This window comes from Trachypithecus francoisi, unplaced genomic scaffold (assembly GCF_009764315.1).
Source record: "Trachypithecus francoisi isolate TF-2019V2 unplaced genomic scaffold, Tfra_2.0 Lachesis_group8, whole genome shotgun sequence".
Taxonomy (NCBI): domain Eukaryota; kingdom Metazoa; phylum Chordata; class Mammalia; order Primates; family Cercopithecidae; genus Trachypithecus; species Trachypithecus francoisi.
The window spans coordinates 82,720,226-82,739,724 of NW_022681473.1; the positions used below are offsets into that span (position 1 = coordinate 82,720,226).

The window sequence follows — 19,499 nt, forward strand, 5'->3', positions numbered from 1 at the left end:
CTCTCCTTTCCTTTTTAAAAATGTTTTTTGAGAAATGAAACATGGGCTGAGCCCTCTCTGATGGGCTATCAATCCCTACTTATATGTGACAGATTCTTGGATAAATAACATAATTTAGTTAAACAAAAAGTAAATACAAAAGAGAAATAAAATACGTATTAAAAAGAATCAAGATAAACTCATTAGCACTGGCAATCTGCCATTTCCCTCCATTAACCTCAATTAACCAAACAGACTGCAGACTCTGACATGACACAAAAAACATGGCTTTTTATGAACCTGTAACATTTTATGTTAAAAACCCATAGCAGTAATCATCACAGCACATAATTTGTTCTGAATTTGGAAACTTTTCCCCAAAATTTTTACAAGCCATAATATAAATGCTAAATGAATATTTTCATATGCATAGACCATTACCTGCTTTGGATGGTAGCACTTGTGTGTATGTGCACACACTTACGGACACATTTCATTATTATATATTTATTTGATTGTGTTTACTATATATTATATATTTAATTATGTATTATTATTATTACAGTTTATTTAGTCAATAGACCAATATTTATGGATGCCCTTCATATGCCAGGCCCTGTGCTAAGCACAAAAGATACAATGATTAGCCTGGGCTGTTAAAAGGTATTCCTTTAATGAACATTAAATGAATAAAAATATGGTTGCCCTGGAGAAGCCACAGTCTATTGACAGAAAAAAACATGTAAACAGAATACAAAATGATATAAAGGAATTGTTTATGAAGTCCTCTGCTAAAGAGCAGAGGGAAAATACAAGGCTTCTTCTTCCCTGACTTATACAGCATTTCTTCCAAGGAGTTATAGAGCAGTTATAAATAATACTAATCTCTCCTTTGTTTCCACTTATGTTTATATGGGAAAAATATTGTATGTTCCCCTTAGTGATGAAGAGATTATTTGCTCCTCCATAAAATGATTGCTATGTTACAGAGGAAGAAACTGAGGTGCACATTTTTAAAGATTTGCCCAAAGTTGTATTGGTAAATGATTAAGCACAAATTGTATCATTCTTATAAGAGATGATACTTCCTCCCTGAGAACAGAAAGACAGTGAAATGCCACTGATTCAGACTCTGAGGAGCACACTATAGCAGTTGAAAATGTGTATTTCTAGAATATTTCAGGAAACACACATTTACTGCTCTCAAATAAACACATAAGGTTAATGTTACTATTAGCATAGTGTTGCCAAACGAAAGACCTGCTTGGACGGATTCTAATGAATAGTTACATAGGCTGTTTGCAATTACAACATCAAAATGGTGGTTGTTAAAGTTGAAGTGCTCTGCAAATGGTTTATCTTGAGTACAATAAATATTCCCCTGAGACCTCTTCATCCTGTTAATTTACCTAGGTGGTACAAAGGTAAACTTCAACCAGCTATGGAACTGTTACATATTCTCAGACAAGTGAAATGAAAACTAATGAGGTTTTACAATGTAAATATAAATTTAAGACAAAAGGAAAACTTTGAATTAAGTGAAAATTAACTGGAAAATGTGTGTTTTTTTTTTTAATAAAAAGCATTATCAGTCTTCTGACAGCATTCAAAGCTTTCCATACGAGTTATATTTTTTCCAGATTTTAAAAATTGAGTTTCAAAACATCACTCCTACGTAAGGGGTCTTGTATAAATTATAGAGCAAAGATGATCTTAAAGGATTGCATGCCTACAAAGCACACATGCATTTTCAAGACTGCACATTCTCTGAGTAGTTTGTACTTTATCCATCCTCCTGATTTTATCTGTCAGATGAAAACAGATGTAGAAACAAATCATTTGCAGTGACATGATTTCTAAGGGAAGTGCAATGGCTGTTTTCACACTTCAAGTGTGTCAGGAATTACAGAACTTTGGAGTGTTCATCTGAACAAAAAGAAACTTCAACTTTTAGTTGCCTGGTTATTAAATTTTCAGACATTTTGGGGGTTGAATAATCCAGATACAATAAGGTTTTCCTTTTTAATATAGGCTAGAAATAGCACCCCGGGGCTATTAGGGTTTTTAATAAAAATAAAATATAATACACTGCTTTTTGTAGATACTGTGTCTCTTTTTAAATCACATCTAAGTACAAGCCACCGTGCCAAGTTCGTTATTGTTTCTAACGAAGCCTATGAGGAACCTAGTACTGTCCCCATTTCAGAGAAGATAAGACTATGATCAGAGAAGTTATGTAAGTTTCCTTGTTCATACAGGTAAAAAAAAAAAAAAAAAAAAAAATAGCAGAGCCAGGTTTTAGACCCAAGTTTACCATTTTTATTAAGCTTCTGTCCCATTAATCTTTTTTTTTTTTTTTGAGACGGAGTCTCGCTCTGTCGCCCAGGCTGGAGTGCAGTGGCCGGATCTCGGCTCACTGCAAGCTCCGCCTCCCGAGTTTACACCATTCTCCTGCCTCAGCCTCCCGAGTAGCTGGGACTACAGGCGCCCACCACCTCGCCCAGCTAGTTTTTTGTATTTTTTAGTAGAGACGGGGTTTCACTGTGTTAGCCAGGATGGTCTCGATCTCCTGACCTCATGATCCGCCCGTCTCGGCCTCCCAAAGTGCCTGTCCCGTTAATCTTAAATGGAGATTGGACATTTTGACTTTTCACAACTTCTCTGTCAGGTTTTTATTAAACATTAAAGGCCCGGTACAAATACAGCTCATTCCTTTATCTTTTCTAATTGTACAATTCAGCATAAATCTTTCCTTCTTAAGGACACTCAAAGTTGTCTAGGGTGTGTGTTAGATTTTGCTTTGTACTGTAGTGATTCTCCTACGTGTCTACCTCTCTCACTGGATTGTTAGTTTGATGAAAGAAAATATAGAGACTTATTGTTGTATCTTTTTTGTCTTTTGCCTTGTGTCCAAATGTGTTTTTGTGGGGAAGAGAAAGCATCTGTATAGAGGAGGTGTTCCACCTCTGCTAGGGAGATCTGGGTGGCCGCATGGGGCCAGGCAGTAAAAGAAAGTATGCCTGAATGAAGAAGTGAAATTATAGCTCATGGAAGCCAGTATAGTAAGGGAAGACAGGACTTCCTATCTTCCTTGCTAGGCATGCCTAGCATGCCTCCGATCTAAAGTCAAAACAGGCTGGGCAAGGTGACTCACACGTGGAATCCCAGCACTTTGGGAGACCTTAAGGCCAGGAATTTGAGACTGGTCTGGGCAACATGGTGAGACCACATCTTTACCAAAAAAAAAAAAAAAATTAACTAGCTGGGGATGATGATGCACCAGTAGTCTCAGCTACTTGGGAGGCTGAGTGGGGAGTATTGCCTGAGCCCAGGAGTTTCAGCCTGCAGAGCTATGATCGTGCCACTGCACTCAGCCTCTGACATGAGACCCTCTCTTTAAAAATTAATTAATTAATTAATAAGTAAAGTCCAAACAAACATGGTAACCACATAGTTTAGTCCTTTGGCGGAAGGATTCAGACCAGAACATCATAGAATTCAGATGATGGCATACAGGAGGCTGTTCCTGGTGCCTCTATTTTATTGTCCTTTAAATTATTTTATTTCATAAAGTTGAGTGTTGTTGATGTTAGAAAAACTAGATATTTAGATAAGCCAATGAAAGTAATTACTATAACCCCATCATCCAGAAGATAACAACTAGATATACAGTGATTCTTACCCCTAGCTGAATGTTAGAATCACCTAGGAGAATTTTTTTAAAATCCCTATGCCTAGGCTTCACCCCATGCTAAATAATTCATAACCTCTGGGTGTGGGACCCTGACGTGAGTATTTTTTTAAAACTCCCCAGGTGATTCCAGGGCACAGCCAAGTTTGAAAACCAAAAATGATCTACAGTCAGTCATCTTAAAATTCTTGTGCATACATTATCTAGGTTTGGGGGGAGCCTACAAGTCTGCGTTTCTAAGCAGCTCCCATGATGCTAATGCATGCTATGCTTCAAGTAGCAAAAGTGTATATTATCCTCTCAATAAAATGTAACCATGCATGGACAAAGGGATTTTTTAAATCAGTAAGTCTTTGAACAGGTTACTTATCCTGTGAGCCTCAGGTTCCCTATCTGTCAGATGACAGAGTTTGTATTAAATGTTTTAGAATTTTTGCTGCCCAAATGTTTAGATGGGAAGGAAACAAAGTTAAACCACTGAACACATATGATACTCCAGGCACTGTTCTTAGAGGTGATAATAAGAATAGTATTATTTGGGCATGTAGTATGTGCCAGGAACCATGCTAAGCATTTTAATTATTTAATTTAATAAGCTTCATTATGGATGAGGAAGCTAAGTAACCTGCCCAAGGATATGCAGCTGCCTAGCGGTAGAACTGGGATGGGAAGCCAGGCAGTCTGATGCCAGAGCCTGAGTACTGCTAGCCAGTATACTACAATGCTTCCTGGGCTAGATAATCTCTAGGATCCATCTCTATAGTGGAATTTAGATTGCCAGTCACTTATGCTTCTTTATTTTGATTATCCAATATTCAGAATTATGAAAAAAATCTTGGCAGAAAGTGAAAGGGGGAGAAGTGCGCCATATTGCACATCTGAGCATGCACATCAGTGGTATGTAAATAGCACCTAAAGATGGCATCGTTTCATACGACATCCTTCGTATTGGTTTACCATCTGTGGCTTAATTTCTCTGAAGAAATCCAATATGGCATTCAAGGTTTAACTTAATAGCCTAGAGACTTCTTCAGGTGCATAAATGCATCCTCATCTAGGCAGCATTGGAAGGCAGAACCAGAGGGCTCTGTGCAATTGGGAGGGAGAGCCATGGAGACTGGTGATGAGGAGAGAAATTGATGGAAGAACAGATGGGAGTGGAAAGTATCCAGGTATTCTGGTAAAATTAGGCATGTACACAGCATCTCTGGTTCTAACTGTATGAGTGTGTGCACATGCATGCATGCATGCATGTGTGCAGGAGGATGGCAAGACCACTGGGTACAGAAGAGGATCATACAGAGGAGGAGGACTTTGAAAGTATTGTCTACCATACAACATCATCTTCACTACCTCTTCCCTCATTGGCCCCACCTTACCTTTCCCTCTGCTGACAGGTGGACTTGACTCAGATGCTTCTAATCAATCTAATATAGCAGTAGAGTTAGGAAGCAGCACTTGCCTGAACCTTAGAACCCTCCCTCCAGGCTGTGGGCAACTCCATCGGTCAACTAGGCCTGAAGGGAAGTTGCCAGGTCTGTGCCAGCCTCTACAGTTTTCCTCTGCAAGATGGCTTGTTCCCTTTGCTACCTGTAGCGGTTACAGAATCCTGAATCCAAAGGGAAAAGTATTTCTGGCAGAAAAATACTGCCTGGGATTTCCCTGCTGCTAAGACAATTCAGAAATGCCATCCATTGGCTTGCAAAGAAGACACATTTTAATGAAATGTGTCTATTACAGAAACCAACAGCCATAAACCATGTTTGACCCACAGCATCTTCATACTTTGGTTTAAAATGTACCCTCACTTTTACAGTTTTAAAGCTTCTATTAGCTTCTCGGAAATCTCTATTTATAAAGAGAAGTCCAGCTTGCAGGCTTAAGCTCCATGGGTGATTTCCCCTGTCAACTTTTCTTAAGAAAATTTAATAGCAGCACCACGTGCTCAATTGAGCAACTCCAAGTCTTTACACCTGATGAAACAACCCTTACTTAAGAAGCATGTCTCGTGGGGGCAGTTTCCAGAATCCTTTTTTTAACCCCCTTATAACTGATGTTGTAGCTCTTGTATATGTATTTTTTTCTTTCTGGTATTTTTTCTTCTCAAATAAATATCATCCGGTCTAAGAATACATATTACTTAGTTGTTTATTTTTTAAGGAAATGTGATACAAGTCTTCACTCCAACTTTAATTTTTCCTTTACTCCTGAAAGTTGAATTCACTATGCATGCATTTCATTTCTCTCCAAATTGAGTGCATAGCCTGATGTCCATATGTAAATACTGCAGGGAATATTTTAATGCTCCTTAATGGACTGAAGGGAAAGAGGTGGAAATAGAGGTTCTAGAAATCAGAATCTTATAGAAGACCTCATAAATGTGAGAATAGCCAGTGTGTGTACTTTCCTATTTAAAAGCACATACTTATAGTTAACTGATATTTTTACTTTCCTCCTTTTGAGAAATGTGCATATGGATGTTTAATTTCATGTCATTTTTGTGGATAAATAAAAACTAGAACACAGCCATGTATTGTTCCTGATTGGGTGACCCACCCAGGTCCTGCACTGCTGGGCTCAGGACCATTGAGAAGAACGTGTGCTCAGGGAATAAAGCAGGGAAGGAAGAAGACTAATGATCTTCTTGTAATATTCCTTATATTACTGTACATTCTTCACACTGAAAAGATGCATAGAACATTCCTAGATGAGGAAACTGAGGCCTAGAGAAGGAATCTTATTCCTTGTGATCTTAAGACCAGTTACTGACAGAGCTGATTCTAGTACCCAGATCTCCTGGCCCCTAGACAGATGACTTTGCTAATGCCCCACATCTTCTGCTAGGGAGATAAAAGGAAAACACTGAAGAAGCTCCAGAGTTAGTTTTGTTTTTGGTTTAAGGGGTTTCATTTTTTTTTTTTTTTTTCTTTGAGACGGAGTCTCGCTCTGTCGCCCAGGCTGGAGTGCAGTGGCCGGATCTCAGCTCACTGCAAGCTCCGCCTCCCGGGTTTACGCCATTCTCTCGCCTCAGCCTCCCGAGTAGCTGGGACTACAGGCGCCCGCCATCTCGCCCGGCTAATTTTTTGTATTTTTTTAGTAGAGACGGGGTTTCACAGTTTTAGCCAGGATGGTCTCGATCTCCTGACCTCGTGATCCGCCCGTCTCGGCCTCCCAAAGTGCTGGGATTACAGGCTTGAGCCACCGCGCCCGGCCGGGGTTTCATTTTTTTAAAGGCCGAGTCCTCTCTCTCTCACCCAGGCTGGAGTGCAGTGACGTACGTAATCATAGCTCAATGTAACCTCAAATTCCTGGGCTCAAGCCATCCTCCCACTTCAGCCTCCTAAGTAGCTGGAACTATAGGTGCCTGTCTAATTATTATTATTAAAGAGACAGGGTCTTACCATGTTACCCAGGCTGGTCTCATACTCCTGGCCTCAAGCAGTCCTTCTGCCTTAGCCTGTCAAAGCATGGGGACACCACACCTGGCCAAGAATTCCTGGGTTTGAATTGTGGTATAGTCATTGGTGACCTCAGGCAAGTTTATTTAACTGTTTCTTCCTACAAATGGAATTAAAATAATTCCAATTTCTCTGAAATTTCAGAGTTAAGAGGAAAAATTGAAGTTGTGGTAAAGGCATGTATTAGGTTTGTTTTTTTAAAAAACGACTATGTGATGTATATTCTTAGACTATATGATATCTGACTATTGTGAGATAAAATGAGATTATGTATATGAACTGTTTAATGTAGTGCTTGGTACATATTCAGTACTCAATAAATATTGGATACAACTATCTTATTATTTTCCTATTTTTCTCCCTAAATTAGGTAGAAATCAGGATGGGAGAGAACAATGGAATGGCCACAAATCATTTGTGCATAAGATTAAAGATTAAAAATATTTCATTGGCAGCTGAAAAAAATTTTTTAAAGGCTATCAGGAATTGCTCTGATGACCTCCAAAAACAGGAAAACATTAAAGTTATTCAAAGGATAGAGGAGAGCATTCACACAGCTTTAACACCCATGCATTGGAACCATTATGGCCACTCTGTAAAACAAAATGACATTGAGAGTTCTGGAAGACTACATCCACATCACCTTCATTCAGATAAATTTTGCTTGGTACCTACAGTGTCCCCGTTTCTGTGTTAAACACCAGGAATACAACATAAATAAGATTTATTCACCACCTTTTTCCTTGTGCCCTATTAGGGAAGACTGACTCTTTAGCAAATAATTAGAGCAAAATGTTGTGTGCTGCAAAAGTAGTATTTTATTCAAAAAATTGAGGAGGCATTGATCTAGGTTGTGGGCTTAGTTGTGTTTAAAGACCCAAAGCCTCTGCCTTCTGCAACTGTAGTCTAGATGGAGATTCAGATGATAAATGAATTAATTACATGCAACATGCCAGGTAAGGAAAGGTCCGAGAGGGCTTTACATAGAAAGTAACAACTCAACTGTCTGGAAGGATGTTGAACGGTTTACCAGATAGCTGGGTACAGACGTGAAGAAGTGAGAAGCTTAGGAAATGGGATGTGAAAAACACAGAGGAAAGAATTAATTGTCACTCACAGAGCTGATAATTCTAGTTGTATTTTTAAAACACCAAACTCAGCTTCCCACAGTCTTGCAGAATTATGCTGAAACAGCTAAGACCCGCACTGCTTCAAGTAGCACTTAAAGAAAACGTGAATGTCATGGCAGCAGATTACACAGCTGCGACCCAGGATATGCACAGGCAGAAAAATCAGGGAAAAGGTGTCATCCTTAAAAGTATCACTTCTCTGACCATAACTACTTAGAACATTTTGAGTTCTCTTTCAAACAGGCAGCCACATTTTCATGCTCAGGCTGTTTCTCAGAGAGAGAGGTCATTAGATTCTTCTGTCTCCATAACAAAAAATCAAAAGCAGCCATTTTTAAGTAATTGCACAGTTCCAGCCATATGTCTCCCCCGCCCCTTATTGAGTATCATTCACTTAGGACTGGCGTACTTCCCCTCCTAAATTGGAGGTTTGCATATGTAATTATATCAAATGACGTGTTTGTTTATATCTCCAAACCACATTCAAAAGCTTGCCTATGATTTATCTTTGAAATTCAATTTCATCATGTCAGTCCCCAATTTACTGTGCCCAGTGGGTCTACAGTTATATGTGTAATGCACACACACCTCTGTTGTATAGATTACAGAATGGGGTTGCCTTCCCCAGTAATGAGTCAGAGTGGTTGAGGAGGGAGGTTGCTCTGTTTTGTCTTGTTCTCTATTCTCTCTATTTTATCTTGTTCTCTATTGTCTTGTTGTCTTATTCTCTATTTGTTCCAAATGCATTCAGCTACAACAAAGTTATTATAAATGAAGGGGCAGCACTGGTCATTTTAACTAATTCCTCTGGGCCAGGAAGAATGGCTCACTTCATTCTTTTCTGACTGTAAAAAATGGCAGTGCTGCTGAGTTGCCGTAGCTCATCGTAAGAAGGTACTTTGAGCAGTAGGAAAGCTTTTATACCTTAGTGGTTTAGCTGACCCTGGGTTGATAACAAGATTTATTTTATCAAGATTTTGATAATGAGATGTATTTATTTATTTTCAACTGCAAATAACTACCAGTTGTTGCTGTAACTGTAAAATTGCAATGTTTCCATGTTCCAGATTCCAATGGACAAGCCCAATCAACTCTACTCATTTCAACCCTTCTTCATGCCTGAGGCCTAAACTAACTAACCCATTCATTCATTTATTCATTTAAATATTTTTAAGAGCCTACCTTTTCCAAATATAAAAGACTTATTAAAACCTTAAAGTCAGAGTTTATGATTTTCTAGTGATTTTTCTAACAGCTTTATTAGTATATAATTTGCATGCAGTAAACTTCACCCATTTAAAGGATACAATTTAATTGTTGTCAGAATATTTACAGAATTGTGCAACCATCACCATAGTCTGCAATTTTAGAGCATTTTTATCCCTTCAAAAAGAAACCTGGTACCCATTAGCAAACAGACACTCCCTATCCTCATACCACCTCATCTGATTTCCTACCAATTTCCACTTTTAACTTACATTTTATTTCTTGCCTTTTATTTCATATCTGTGAAAATAAAGGTGGTAGAAGCCAAGAGAACTGTAACCAGCAGAGGCTTTCCTGTGTCTTTTTACTCCAGAAACAGAAACTGCTTGTCTTCCTCACAGCTCCAAGTTCCCTGTTGTGTATGTTGTTTCAGACTTTTCAGGAAGCCTGTCTCTCTCTGTGGGCTGATCAATATGTGAGAAACACATCCAGGTGAAGGTATGAAGGTGAAGGGGACCCTGCAGCTCTCCCAATTACATGTGGGCATTGTGAAAACAAGTAAATGTCCTAAAGAATTGCCCTAAGAATCATCAGGAGAGGAAGCTGACCTCCCTCTTCCCTGTGCACAGCCACACCACAGTGGGCTGTGGGCTGTGGCCATGTGACCCTGGGCAAGGAGCACCTGTGATGATAGTGAGTCCCCAGGGGAACAGAGGGCAAAGGGGTCCTGGTCTTTTGTGGCTGAAAGAGCAGCAGGGTGAAGGCCAACAGCCATTTGACTCGTTTATAGCCTCAATATAACAAGCATATCTCATTCCTATTGTGGACTCTTAATAGAGGAGCCCCCACACAGGAGAGGGGAGGCTCCATGAAAGCTTCCCCTGACTTGTGAGAAGAGAGTTACTCCCCACTTTGAAAGAGCCTCTGTGACATATGACCTTGTCCAATAGAATGGCCCAGAAATGAAGGTGTCAGATGTGTGTGTTGGACATCCACTGGGGTGACCACACAGACCCTCTGTCAATGTGACTCAGAGCGCTGTGCTGCCCTTTATTCCTCTCCTCACCTCCCCCGAGCAGGCACTCACAGGCTATCTCCATCATCCCACCCCACACCCACACACACTGAGCCCAATGTTCTGATCGAGATGCTAGAGCAGCTCAGTCTATTTCGTTCTTGGGCATGTCTGGTCAGAAGAAGTAAGGTCAATAAAAAGTTACAGTGAGATTCAGTGAAAGATAGTAGAATTGGATAGCACCTTTCTCTTAGAGTAAGAGGACTGTCACGGGCCTCATCCCAAGAGATTCTGATAGAGTAAATGAGGGATGGAGCAGGGAGACAAAATCCATGTTTTTGATGTTTCCCTGGTGATTCTGATGGTCAGCTAAGGAAGGAAAGTCACCGATCCTCCTTGACCTTCCTGGTGGCAGTCTTTCCTCCTTAATCTCTGACAGTAGCTCTTCACATCCAAGAGTGCCTAGCATTGCTCATTCACACAGAGGAACTCTGCAAACTTTATGAGTACACATGTCATACAAACTTTTCCCACCACAAATACACCCTCCACACACAAAACAATGCCCTCTTAAACACATTCCAAGTCTGTAGCAAAACTGAAGAATAAAATACAGTGGATCTCTTCCAGAGCAACTTTTCATTAACTAAGCGTTAAAGAGTTCCTATTCTTTGTTCTAGGTGAGGAACTAGGTAGGCATCAGTTTCCAAATCAAAAGACAAGCCCTTCTCATGAAGTAACTCTGTCAATTTGTCTCGCAGGGAAATACAGACATGTGAACAAAGGATTCTAGTATAAGGCAGAGATCAATAATGGAGAGCACCACTTACATGAGGGCAGAGCAGATGGCCACCTAGCCCTGTTAAACAGGGTCAGCAAAGGCTAACATCTGAGCTAAAAATAAAAAATCTAGCTCAGTGTAGAAATGTACAGCTTGGGTGAATATAATTAATAATAGTTTATTGTACACTTCAAGATTGCTAATAAATTTCAAATGTCCTCACCACAAAAAAATGGTAAGTATTGTAGGTGATGGATGTGTTAATTGACTTGATTTAATTATTTCACATGGTATGCTTGAATCATAAGCTCATTTTCTACCATATATATATATTTTTTAATATATTTCAATATATATTTTCAATAAAAAAGATAAAGAAAAAAAATCTGTGGGGCACATTCCAGAATGAATTCATGGAAAGTCAGATCATTTGTGCACTGAAAACACAGGTTTTCCTCCTGTGGGGAGTGTGGAGGTGGAGAGGAGGGGCTAGCTTGTAAACAGCCATGTTACTCTGAGTGGGATATTATTTCGAAGGCCGTGGGGAGCCATTTAATTTCCTGTGGTCTCTTCTTGGCTTTCTCTAAAATCTGTGTGCTCCCACCCACCACTTCTATATAAGACAGAAGCTTGAGGTCAAGAGCTCTTTCACAGCCCCTGGAAATACCTTTCCACATTGCACCTACCTCACCAGCACCGGGACAGGCTTTTCATATGATTTTTCTCTGTTCCTCCATTGTCCATCAGCATATATGAGGAAAACAGCCCACCCCATATTCTCTTTAGGGACATCGTGGAATCAAGAAATGGAAAATAAATTTGACCTCCTAATTGCCATTTGACAAAAGGAATAATAAAACCTGCAAAAGACAAATTGGTGCAATAAGCTGAGAGGCCTTGAAGGTTTTGCCTTCTCATTTTCTTTTCTTTGTCTTTATACTCAAAGGGGTGATTCACTTATGAGAAACACCATTGGAAGAAAAGATAGATATTTTTCATGTGGAACTTATTTTGTATAAAGATTCAAACATATAAAACAAAATGATAAAATTACAGTATGTGATCTTTGATGTGTAAGTTATTAAATCTGAAATAATTATGTGTATAAGTAGCGATTACAGAAATAACCTTCTTTGTCAAGTATAGCAAAAATTATATGTGCATATAAAAGTTAAGTAAGAAAGTACTGTTTCATAGCCTGAATCTAATCAGCATAAACAACCTATTAATTGTTCAGGAACTCTAAATTCTTTAATGAGGTTTCTACTGTAGAATTTCAGTCATATGCAAATGAATCATTGGAACTCTTCATTATCAGAAAAACAGAAGTTCTTTAGTGAGTTTTTACATCCCCAAAGTAATTACAGTATGCCAACTGTGGTAGATAGGCTGAAACAATTTTTCAGGTTTTCTTTGTAAATTTTACTTTCTTTTAAGAATGATTCTTGAGACCCTTCTGATTGTCATGGGGGATTGGAAAGTTACAGTTCCATACCAGTTTTGCTTTTCCTTTAACTGGACTTGTTTCCCCACACTCAGTAAGCTGTTTGCCCCAGATATTTAAAAGTCAAATATTCTCATTTCTACACAGGTCTGATTACAACAACTTCAAGGAAATTGGATCGAGAACAGCAGGCAGAACATTTTCTGGAGGTAAGCGCATAGAGGGAACTGGAATTCATTAAAACTGACTTTCACTAAACTTCTTTAACCTTCAACATAAACTACACCTTCAATATATTTGAACAGTGGATATCAAAGTGAAGATATTTCTCTTGGGCTGCTATGTTCTGAATTTAGGGATTTCTAGTGTATTCTTCTCAAGATGCTCCTGTGTGCTGAGCCAGGGTGGTAGAGCAGCCTTTGCCTTTTGCTGAAGACAATGGTGTATCATCATCTCTGCCTTGACTTCAGGCCCTCGTGTCAATAATCAGAAAAGAAAGTTCAAGAGCAGAGCCCTGTGAGCCACTGGGGCCACAGATGTAAAAAGAGAAAGAGTGCAAGTGCACCATTTATGAGGAAGCTTTGCTTTCTTCTTTTCTTTTCTTGGGGAAAGAACTGAGAGAAAGCTGCTGGTTGAGTTACTGCCAGAGATGACTATTGCTGAAACCATAAAATGGACTCCTTTAATTCATTAAGACAGAAACTGCAGCAAAATAAACACTAAAAGCGTTATTTCTGAAGAGAGAATAAAAAGCTATGAGATGAGAAAATAAATACGAAAGAGCTTTGCAGAACGTTCTTTAAGTATCAAGCGTCTTTATTGGGACGCTTGAAGCCTGGGTAGTTTGTATGACACCGTGATTTAATTGTGACGGTGTGATATGAAACAGATGACAATGCTTAGGAACTCAAGGCTTTGTTAAGGTTTTATAATGTGTCTACGCTTCTAAAATAACCTTTTATTTCGTAAGAATCACTTTCTGGAATCCACCACCCCTCCTAACACACATACAAACACACATACACACACACACACACGCACATGCACACACACACTTCACATCTTATGATAGAATCTCTTCTGGTCTCCTCCTCTAAATTAGCTCACCAGTCTTGATTTATTTAAAGAACACTGGACTAGGAATCAGGCTCCCTGGGTCTTGAAGCTGCCCTGCTGTGAATAGCTTGAAGCTATTTAATTGCCTTGAACGTTAGTTTCCCCTACTATGAAATTTGGCAAACAATTACAATCCCTTATACCTCAAGAGATCACTCTTAGGATCAAACCTTCTATTTTGTATCAAAGTATTTTTAAAACTCTTAAAGCATTATATATAATAAAGGATTATTATTATTATCATCATCATCATACAACACTATGATAATCCTTTTAAAACATTATTATCATCTCATAAAGATAAAAGACTCCAGGCTGCCAAAAAAAATAATTATAGTAATTCTTTTTTCAAAATCCTATTAACAGGCTGCACTGCCTACCTGGTCCAGAACTTAAGTACATTTGCCAGAAAAATAAGACCTTATATTATATTCATAGGGTTCTTTCCTTTCCAGAAGACAGTCCAGGACACCTGGAGAGGCTGTGTTCTTAGATAGTTGAACCCATTACTTCCCAGAAGGAAGCAGGAAGGGTGTCTCATTATCTGAGGAGTCTGGCTGAGATCACTTACTGCTCGGTCCCTTGCAAGGTGGTCTCTGTCATCAGGAGGTTTGTGGTGCAGTGTGACTGTCACAGGATGGATCTATAGTAGAGCAAAGAGGAAGAATATTTTCCTAGCATTTGAATTCACTCCCCAAAAGAACCCTGAATGGATTCACATCCTTTACAGACTTACATAAATACTGAGTAATGTTTTAGTACCTTGGACTAACACAGATTGGGATCTAGAATATCATTGATCACTACAAGTTGAGTACCCCTTATCCAAAGTGCTTGGGATGGGGTGGGGAGTATGAAGAGAAGTTAATAAATTAGTAAAAACATATGGTGTGATACAACACATAAGACTCAGTATTAAATAGATCATTCAGGTGACTAGAGTTTATAATAATCTATTGCATATTTCAAATAGCTAGAAGAGAAGAATTAGAATGGTTCTAGCATAAAGCAGTAACAAATGTTTAAGATGATAGGTAACCCAAGTACACTGATTTGATCTTCACAAGTACACGAATGTATTAAATTATCACATGTACCCTGAAACTATATACATCTATTATGCCTTGTTATAAAAAATAATTTTTAAAATGCTTGGGATTCGAAATGTTTGGTATTTTAGAATATTTTCAGTATTCTTAGTTGAGCATCCCTAATTCAAAACTCCAAAATTCAAAATGTTCCATTCAACATTTCCTTTGAGCATCATGTTGGCCCTCAAGAACTTTCAGATTTTTGAGCATTTTGGAATTTGGGTTTTCACATTAGGGCTATTCAACTTGTATCTGGTATCATCTGCATAGGGAAGTAGGACAGCATAGCAATGAACAACTTTATAGGGCTGTTGGGAGATTAAAATATAAAATACATGTAAAACATCCAGTCCAGTATCTGGTGCTAAGTTGGTGCTTAGTGAAGTGTGGTTATCATTGTTAATTGTTGTGGTTTTAAGTATTATCACATGATGACATAATATTAGAAGCTTTCTAAAGATTTAACAGCACCACTCCACTCCAGGAAAGATAGAAGCTCCAGATCACTGAAATGCAGAAGGAGCCCCAGGTAGCAAGCCCTGTACTCGCTCCGTGTACCAGGGACTGCCCTAAGTCCTGGGGACACAAAGTGAGCAGGAAGGATGGGGAAGCACATGGAAATGATAAGTGCTGTAACTTCAGAAAGAAGCTCTCTGAAGCCACTCAAAGAAGGTTCCGTGATAGTGCCTGAAAGTTGGGGTGGTGGTGGTGACAGGCAACATTCAGTAGACTAGTTAGGAGGGCTTGTTTGACGTGGCATTTGATGACATGATGTTAAGATTCTGTTCAAGAAATAGAATCAAGACCACTGTGATGAACAGTGTAAAGGCAGGGTGAGAGTGGGAGGGTAGGGGTTATAGGAAAGCGGGTTGGAAAGACAAATAGAGGGGACTGTGGTAAGGATTTTGAATTTTTCCTGAATGCAATGGAAAGGCTTTAAGCAGGTGTGACATGATGTGACTGCCATCATAAATGATGGCTGACTGCCTTGCTGGGCAGAGACAGGCTTGGGGTAGGGGTCGAGGATGACCAGTGGCAGCAGGGAAATATGGGAAGCTTTTATAGAGATCCAGATGAGAGATGATGGTGGTTTGAATGAGGGTGAGGGCAGTGGGTCAAGTAGGTCTAACACAAATCCTATCATGATTTCAGCTAGCAACAGCACACTGGCTTTTCTGTAGTCTTTAGAGTGAAGACATTTAAAACCACAGGTCATCAGAAACATACCAACTTGCCCTCCAGCAACCTCGTTGCCCTACCCAGCTCCCAGGCTCGCCACACACACAGTTTCATTTAGTAAATCTGCTAAGGCTTTCAGAAACCAGTTCAATCTCAATCTCTCTCTCCCTCTGTCCTCTCTCTCTCTCTTTTTCTCTGTCTTACGCACACTGTCTTACTCTCACTCTCTAAGATTGTACAATTTTGGCCATATTTTTTCTTCTATATGACATTGCTGCAGGAGTTTGAACAACATTTCTTTTTTTTTTTCCTAAATAGACCATAGAAGGAATGTTACTTTAACTTGGTCCTGCAAAAAATAAGTGAAATGATATCACTGAGAATGTAGAATAGAGTTGTCTGTTATACACAAAATTTTGAAACTGCTGATATATTTTGTGACTTGTAAGGCCTAGGTGTGGGTAATTAACCTCCTGGAGAGCGTTTAATTGCCAGATAACCTTATGCACCTCTTAAACTCATATTAACCTTCTGGCTCTATTTCATATCTGTCCTTCCCAATAAAATAAAATTGACTTTTCTTGAAAGGACCCATTTAGAAGCTGACCTGGCAGGTACACTGCTGAATAGATAACCAGGAGGACATTAATGATTTGTTGGTAGTTTGCTATTCCTGTGGTAGAAGGCACTTTGCTTGTATACTGCTGACGCTCCATCTATACATTGGTTTAAGATATTTAGCTTGATGGTGTATGGGCTGCAAGGGTTTTTCAGTCTGTAGAGCATTTGCCTAAAATCTGTTACTATAAAAGGAGGGTTGTCATTATCAGAATCCAAAGACTTGCTAAAGCAACAAGAGCAGCAAAGAACTGTAGGCAAATTCACAAGTACAGCTTATACTTCTTCAGTGAATTCTAAGTGTTAACTCTTGCCTGGTTTGGAAGTCTGTTATGTGAAAATATTGGCTTGATCTTCTCTTCCTACCATAAAATGCAAAAATAAAGAATTTTTAGCTCATTTGTTCAAAGTCATATACCTTCCTTGATACCCAGTTATGATTATAGTGGAGATAGAAGACTAATTCCAGCATACAGATGCCGAGAGTTGATAATGGACATGTAAATGAAACAGTGAATTAACGTTTTAGTTTGTTGGTTGTGACTTTAGCCCAGATTACTTCATTATCGGAGAAGGCAGCTGTGAAATAGGAAATAAATGCACTAACTCTTTCTTATTATATAATCACTTGTATGGATTGTGGTTTTTTTGTTGTTTTGGGTGGGTGTTTTGGGTTTTGTTTCCTTTTTTTTTTTTTTTTAACCTATGAGATGTTTAAGCTCCCTGTGGGCATGCAACTTGATTTATCAAGACAGTGAATTAAGGTAGTGTGGGAAAGCTCAAATGTTAAATTCAGGTGTGCCTGTAATTGTATTTTGGTACTGTTCACAGAGCTTAGATGGGCTATTGAACTTCTCTGGGTCCCCTTTCATCTGTAAAGTGGGGATAACAATTCCTACCATAGGGTTGGTATAAAGAGTAGATTAAATGACAGGTGAATCATGCTCAGGACGCCGTCTGTTAGACAGTACATGTTCCATGAATGGTAGCCATTGTCAGCACAGAATGTCTTACTCATCTCTGTATTCAAGCATCTGTTTGGCACCCAGGAAACAAGGGATGCTCAATAAGTGTGTGAATGAATGCTTACATTAAGATACGTTATTTTACTCCTAAATGAGACCTTGAAGGGGAGAGAATTAACATGCAGGAAAGAGCATGGACGTAGAGACAGAAAGCAGGCATGCTTGGCTTCTTTCATCTGCATGAGCGTTGCCAAGTTAAATTAACTTTGATCCTCCTTTTCTTCATCTGGAAAATGGGGTTAATAAACTTGCCTCACAAACTGCATAGAAGGCCTGGCACACAAAGACGCCAGTTGCCTATTGCTTGTCCTTTCCCTCTTTTCCATCTCCTTCCTCCTCTCCTTGTCCTCCACAAACACACTGCCAGTTCCCTTTCTTTTCCTGGACTGGCTCCAGCAGTTTGAAAAGCTTATAGCACTTCGATCATTCTTAAAAGATACATCTACTTAAATAATCCTATAGTCCTGGCTTAATTATGTGTGAATCTTTATCTTGCTTGCTGAAGAGTATTATTTGCCTCCCTTTTGATCTTGAAATGCTTCTCCGTTCAGGGCTGGATGGTTCTGATAAAAGTCTCCCAAAGAGAACACAGAGAGTGTTTTATTTGCAAATCAAAAAAAATAAAAAAAAAATTGAAAAGAAGATGACAAGGCCCAGTAACCAGTGTAAAGACAGTGGATGAGAAATTATGTCATATGTATGCATAGAACTTAGAATAGCCCAGAGAATGTGGTTAAATGTAATAGTGAAGTCAGTATAAATAACAGATTACAAAGGAATAGGCTGGATACACAGGAATGTATATTATTTGATATCTGCCTTTTTTAACAAACTCATTCATTGTCCTCTGTAACATACAACTCATGTGAATATTTTTTCTTCCAGTCTGAAGTTCTCATCCCTTTTTATAGTTTTATTTTCTGAGGGAAAAAATATTGCTGTTTATTAAGTTTTTATAACGTTTTCTCTTGCCTTAGGATGCAAATTGATTTCTTTGGTGAGAGTACACCCTTAGCAGTTCCTTACTTTGGTAAAGCATCTGCTTTTAAAATAATGATAATTTCTGGTGGAGAAGAACTACAGGCTCATTTCAACCCATTAAACAGTCCATAGTTTCATAATTTAACTTCAAGAAAAATGGAAGTTTCTCTCCTTAGGCGTCTCTTTCTGCCACCCTCAGAAAACTCTGCAGGAAGTATCCATGGGCCCTCAAAAAATGGTATGTCTGTGCATAAAAATAGCAGCATGGAACAGGCATCAGCGTCAGAAGGAGAGTTGATAACACCTTCTGTGCTCCGGAGCTCCCAGGAGGCACCACACGCAATTAATGCTTTGTGACACAGCTTCTGACCTCTTTCCACTCACTCCTTCCATTCTCTCATTTGTTCACATTGTTATTCTTATTGTATCAACCTCGATAAAGTTGATATGCACTCTTTCTGTTTTTACTTCCTTTCATGAAAGCTTTATCGAATGCCTGTTCGAGGCCTGGCATTGGGCCAAGTACCAAGGTTTTCTTCTTGAAATTGGTGTGTTTTTCCCACTGGACATTTTTTCCTTTGACTTTCACAGTAAGGTCTCCTAGAGTACTAAACTGCAGATCAAGCAGGGAGCTACTTTTGTTAGCTGCTGTCTTGGCATCAAGAAACTGTTATTAATTCATATATTCCCAACTGTGCTCTCACATTATATAGATACAGAAACTGAGACCTAGAAAAGAGGAGAGCGATCCAAGGTCATACAGCTACTTCATGGCAGTGCCCAGG

The 19,499-nt window shown here is 39.0% G+C and overlaps 1 protein-coding gene across 2 annotated transcripts in view; it reads left to right on the forward strand.

Annotated features, from left to right (window-relative positions):
- FAT3 (FAT atypical cadherin 3) overlaps positions 1 to 19,499 on the forward strand; it is a 717,192-nt gene that overhangs the window by 503,797 nt on the left and 193,896 nt on the right. For both annotated transcript variants that reach the window (XM_033205378.1, XM_033205380.1), the window contains exon 4: positions 12,852 to 12,913. In XM_033205378.1, the coding sequence (XP_033061269.1) occupies positions 12,852 to 12,913 (62 nt within the window). The remainder of the gene's footprint in view (positions 1 to 12,851; positions 12,914 to 19,499) is intronic.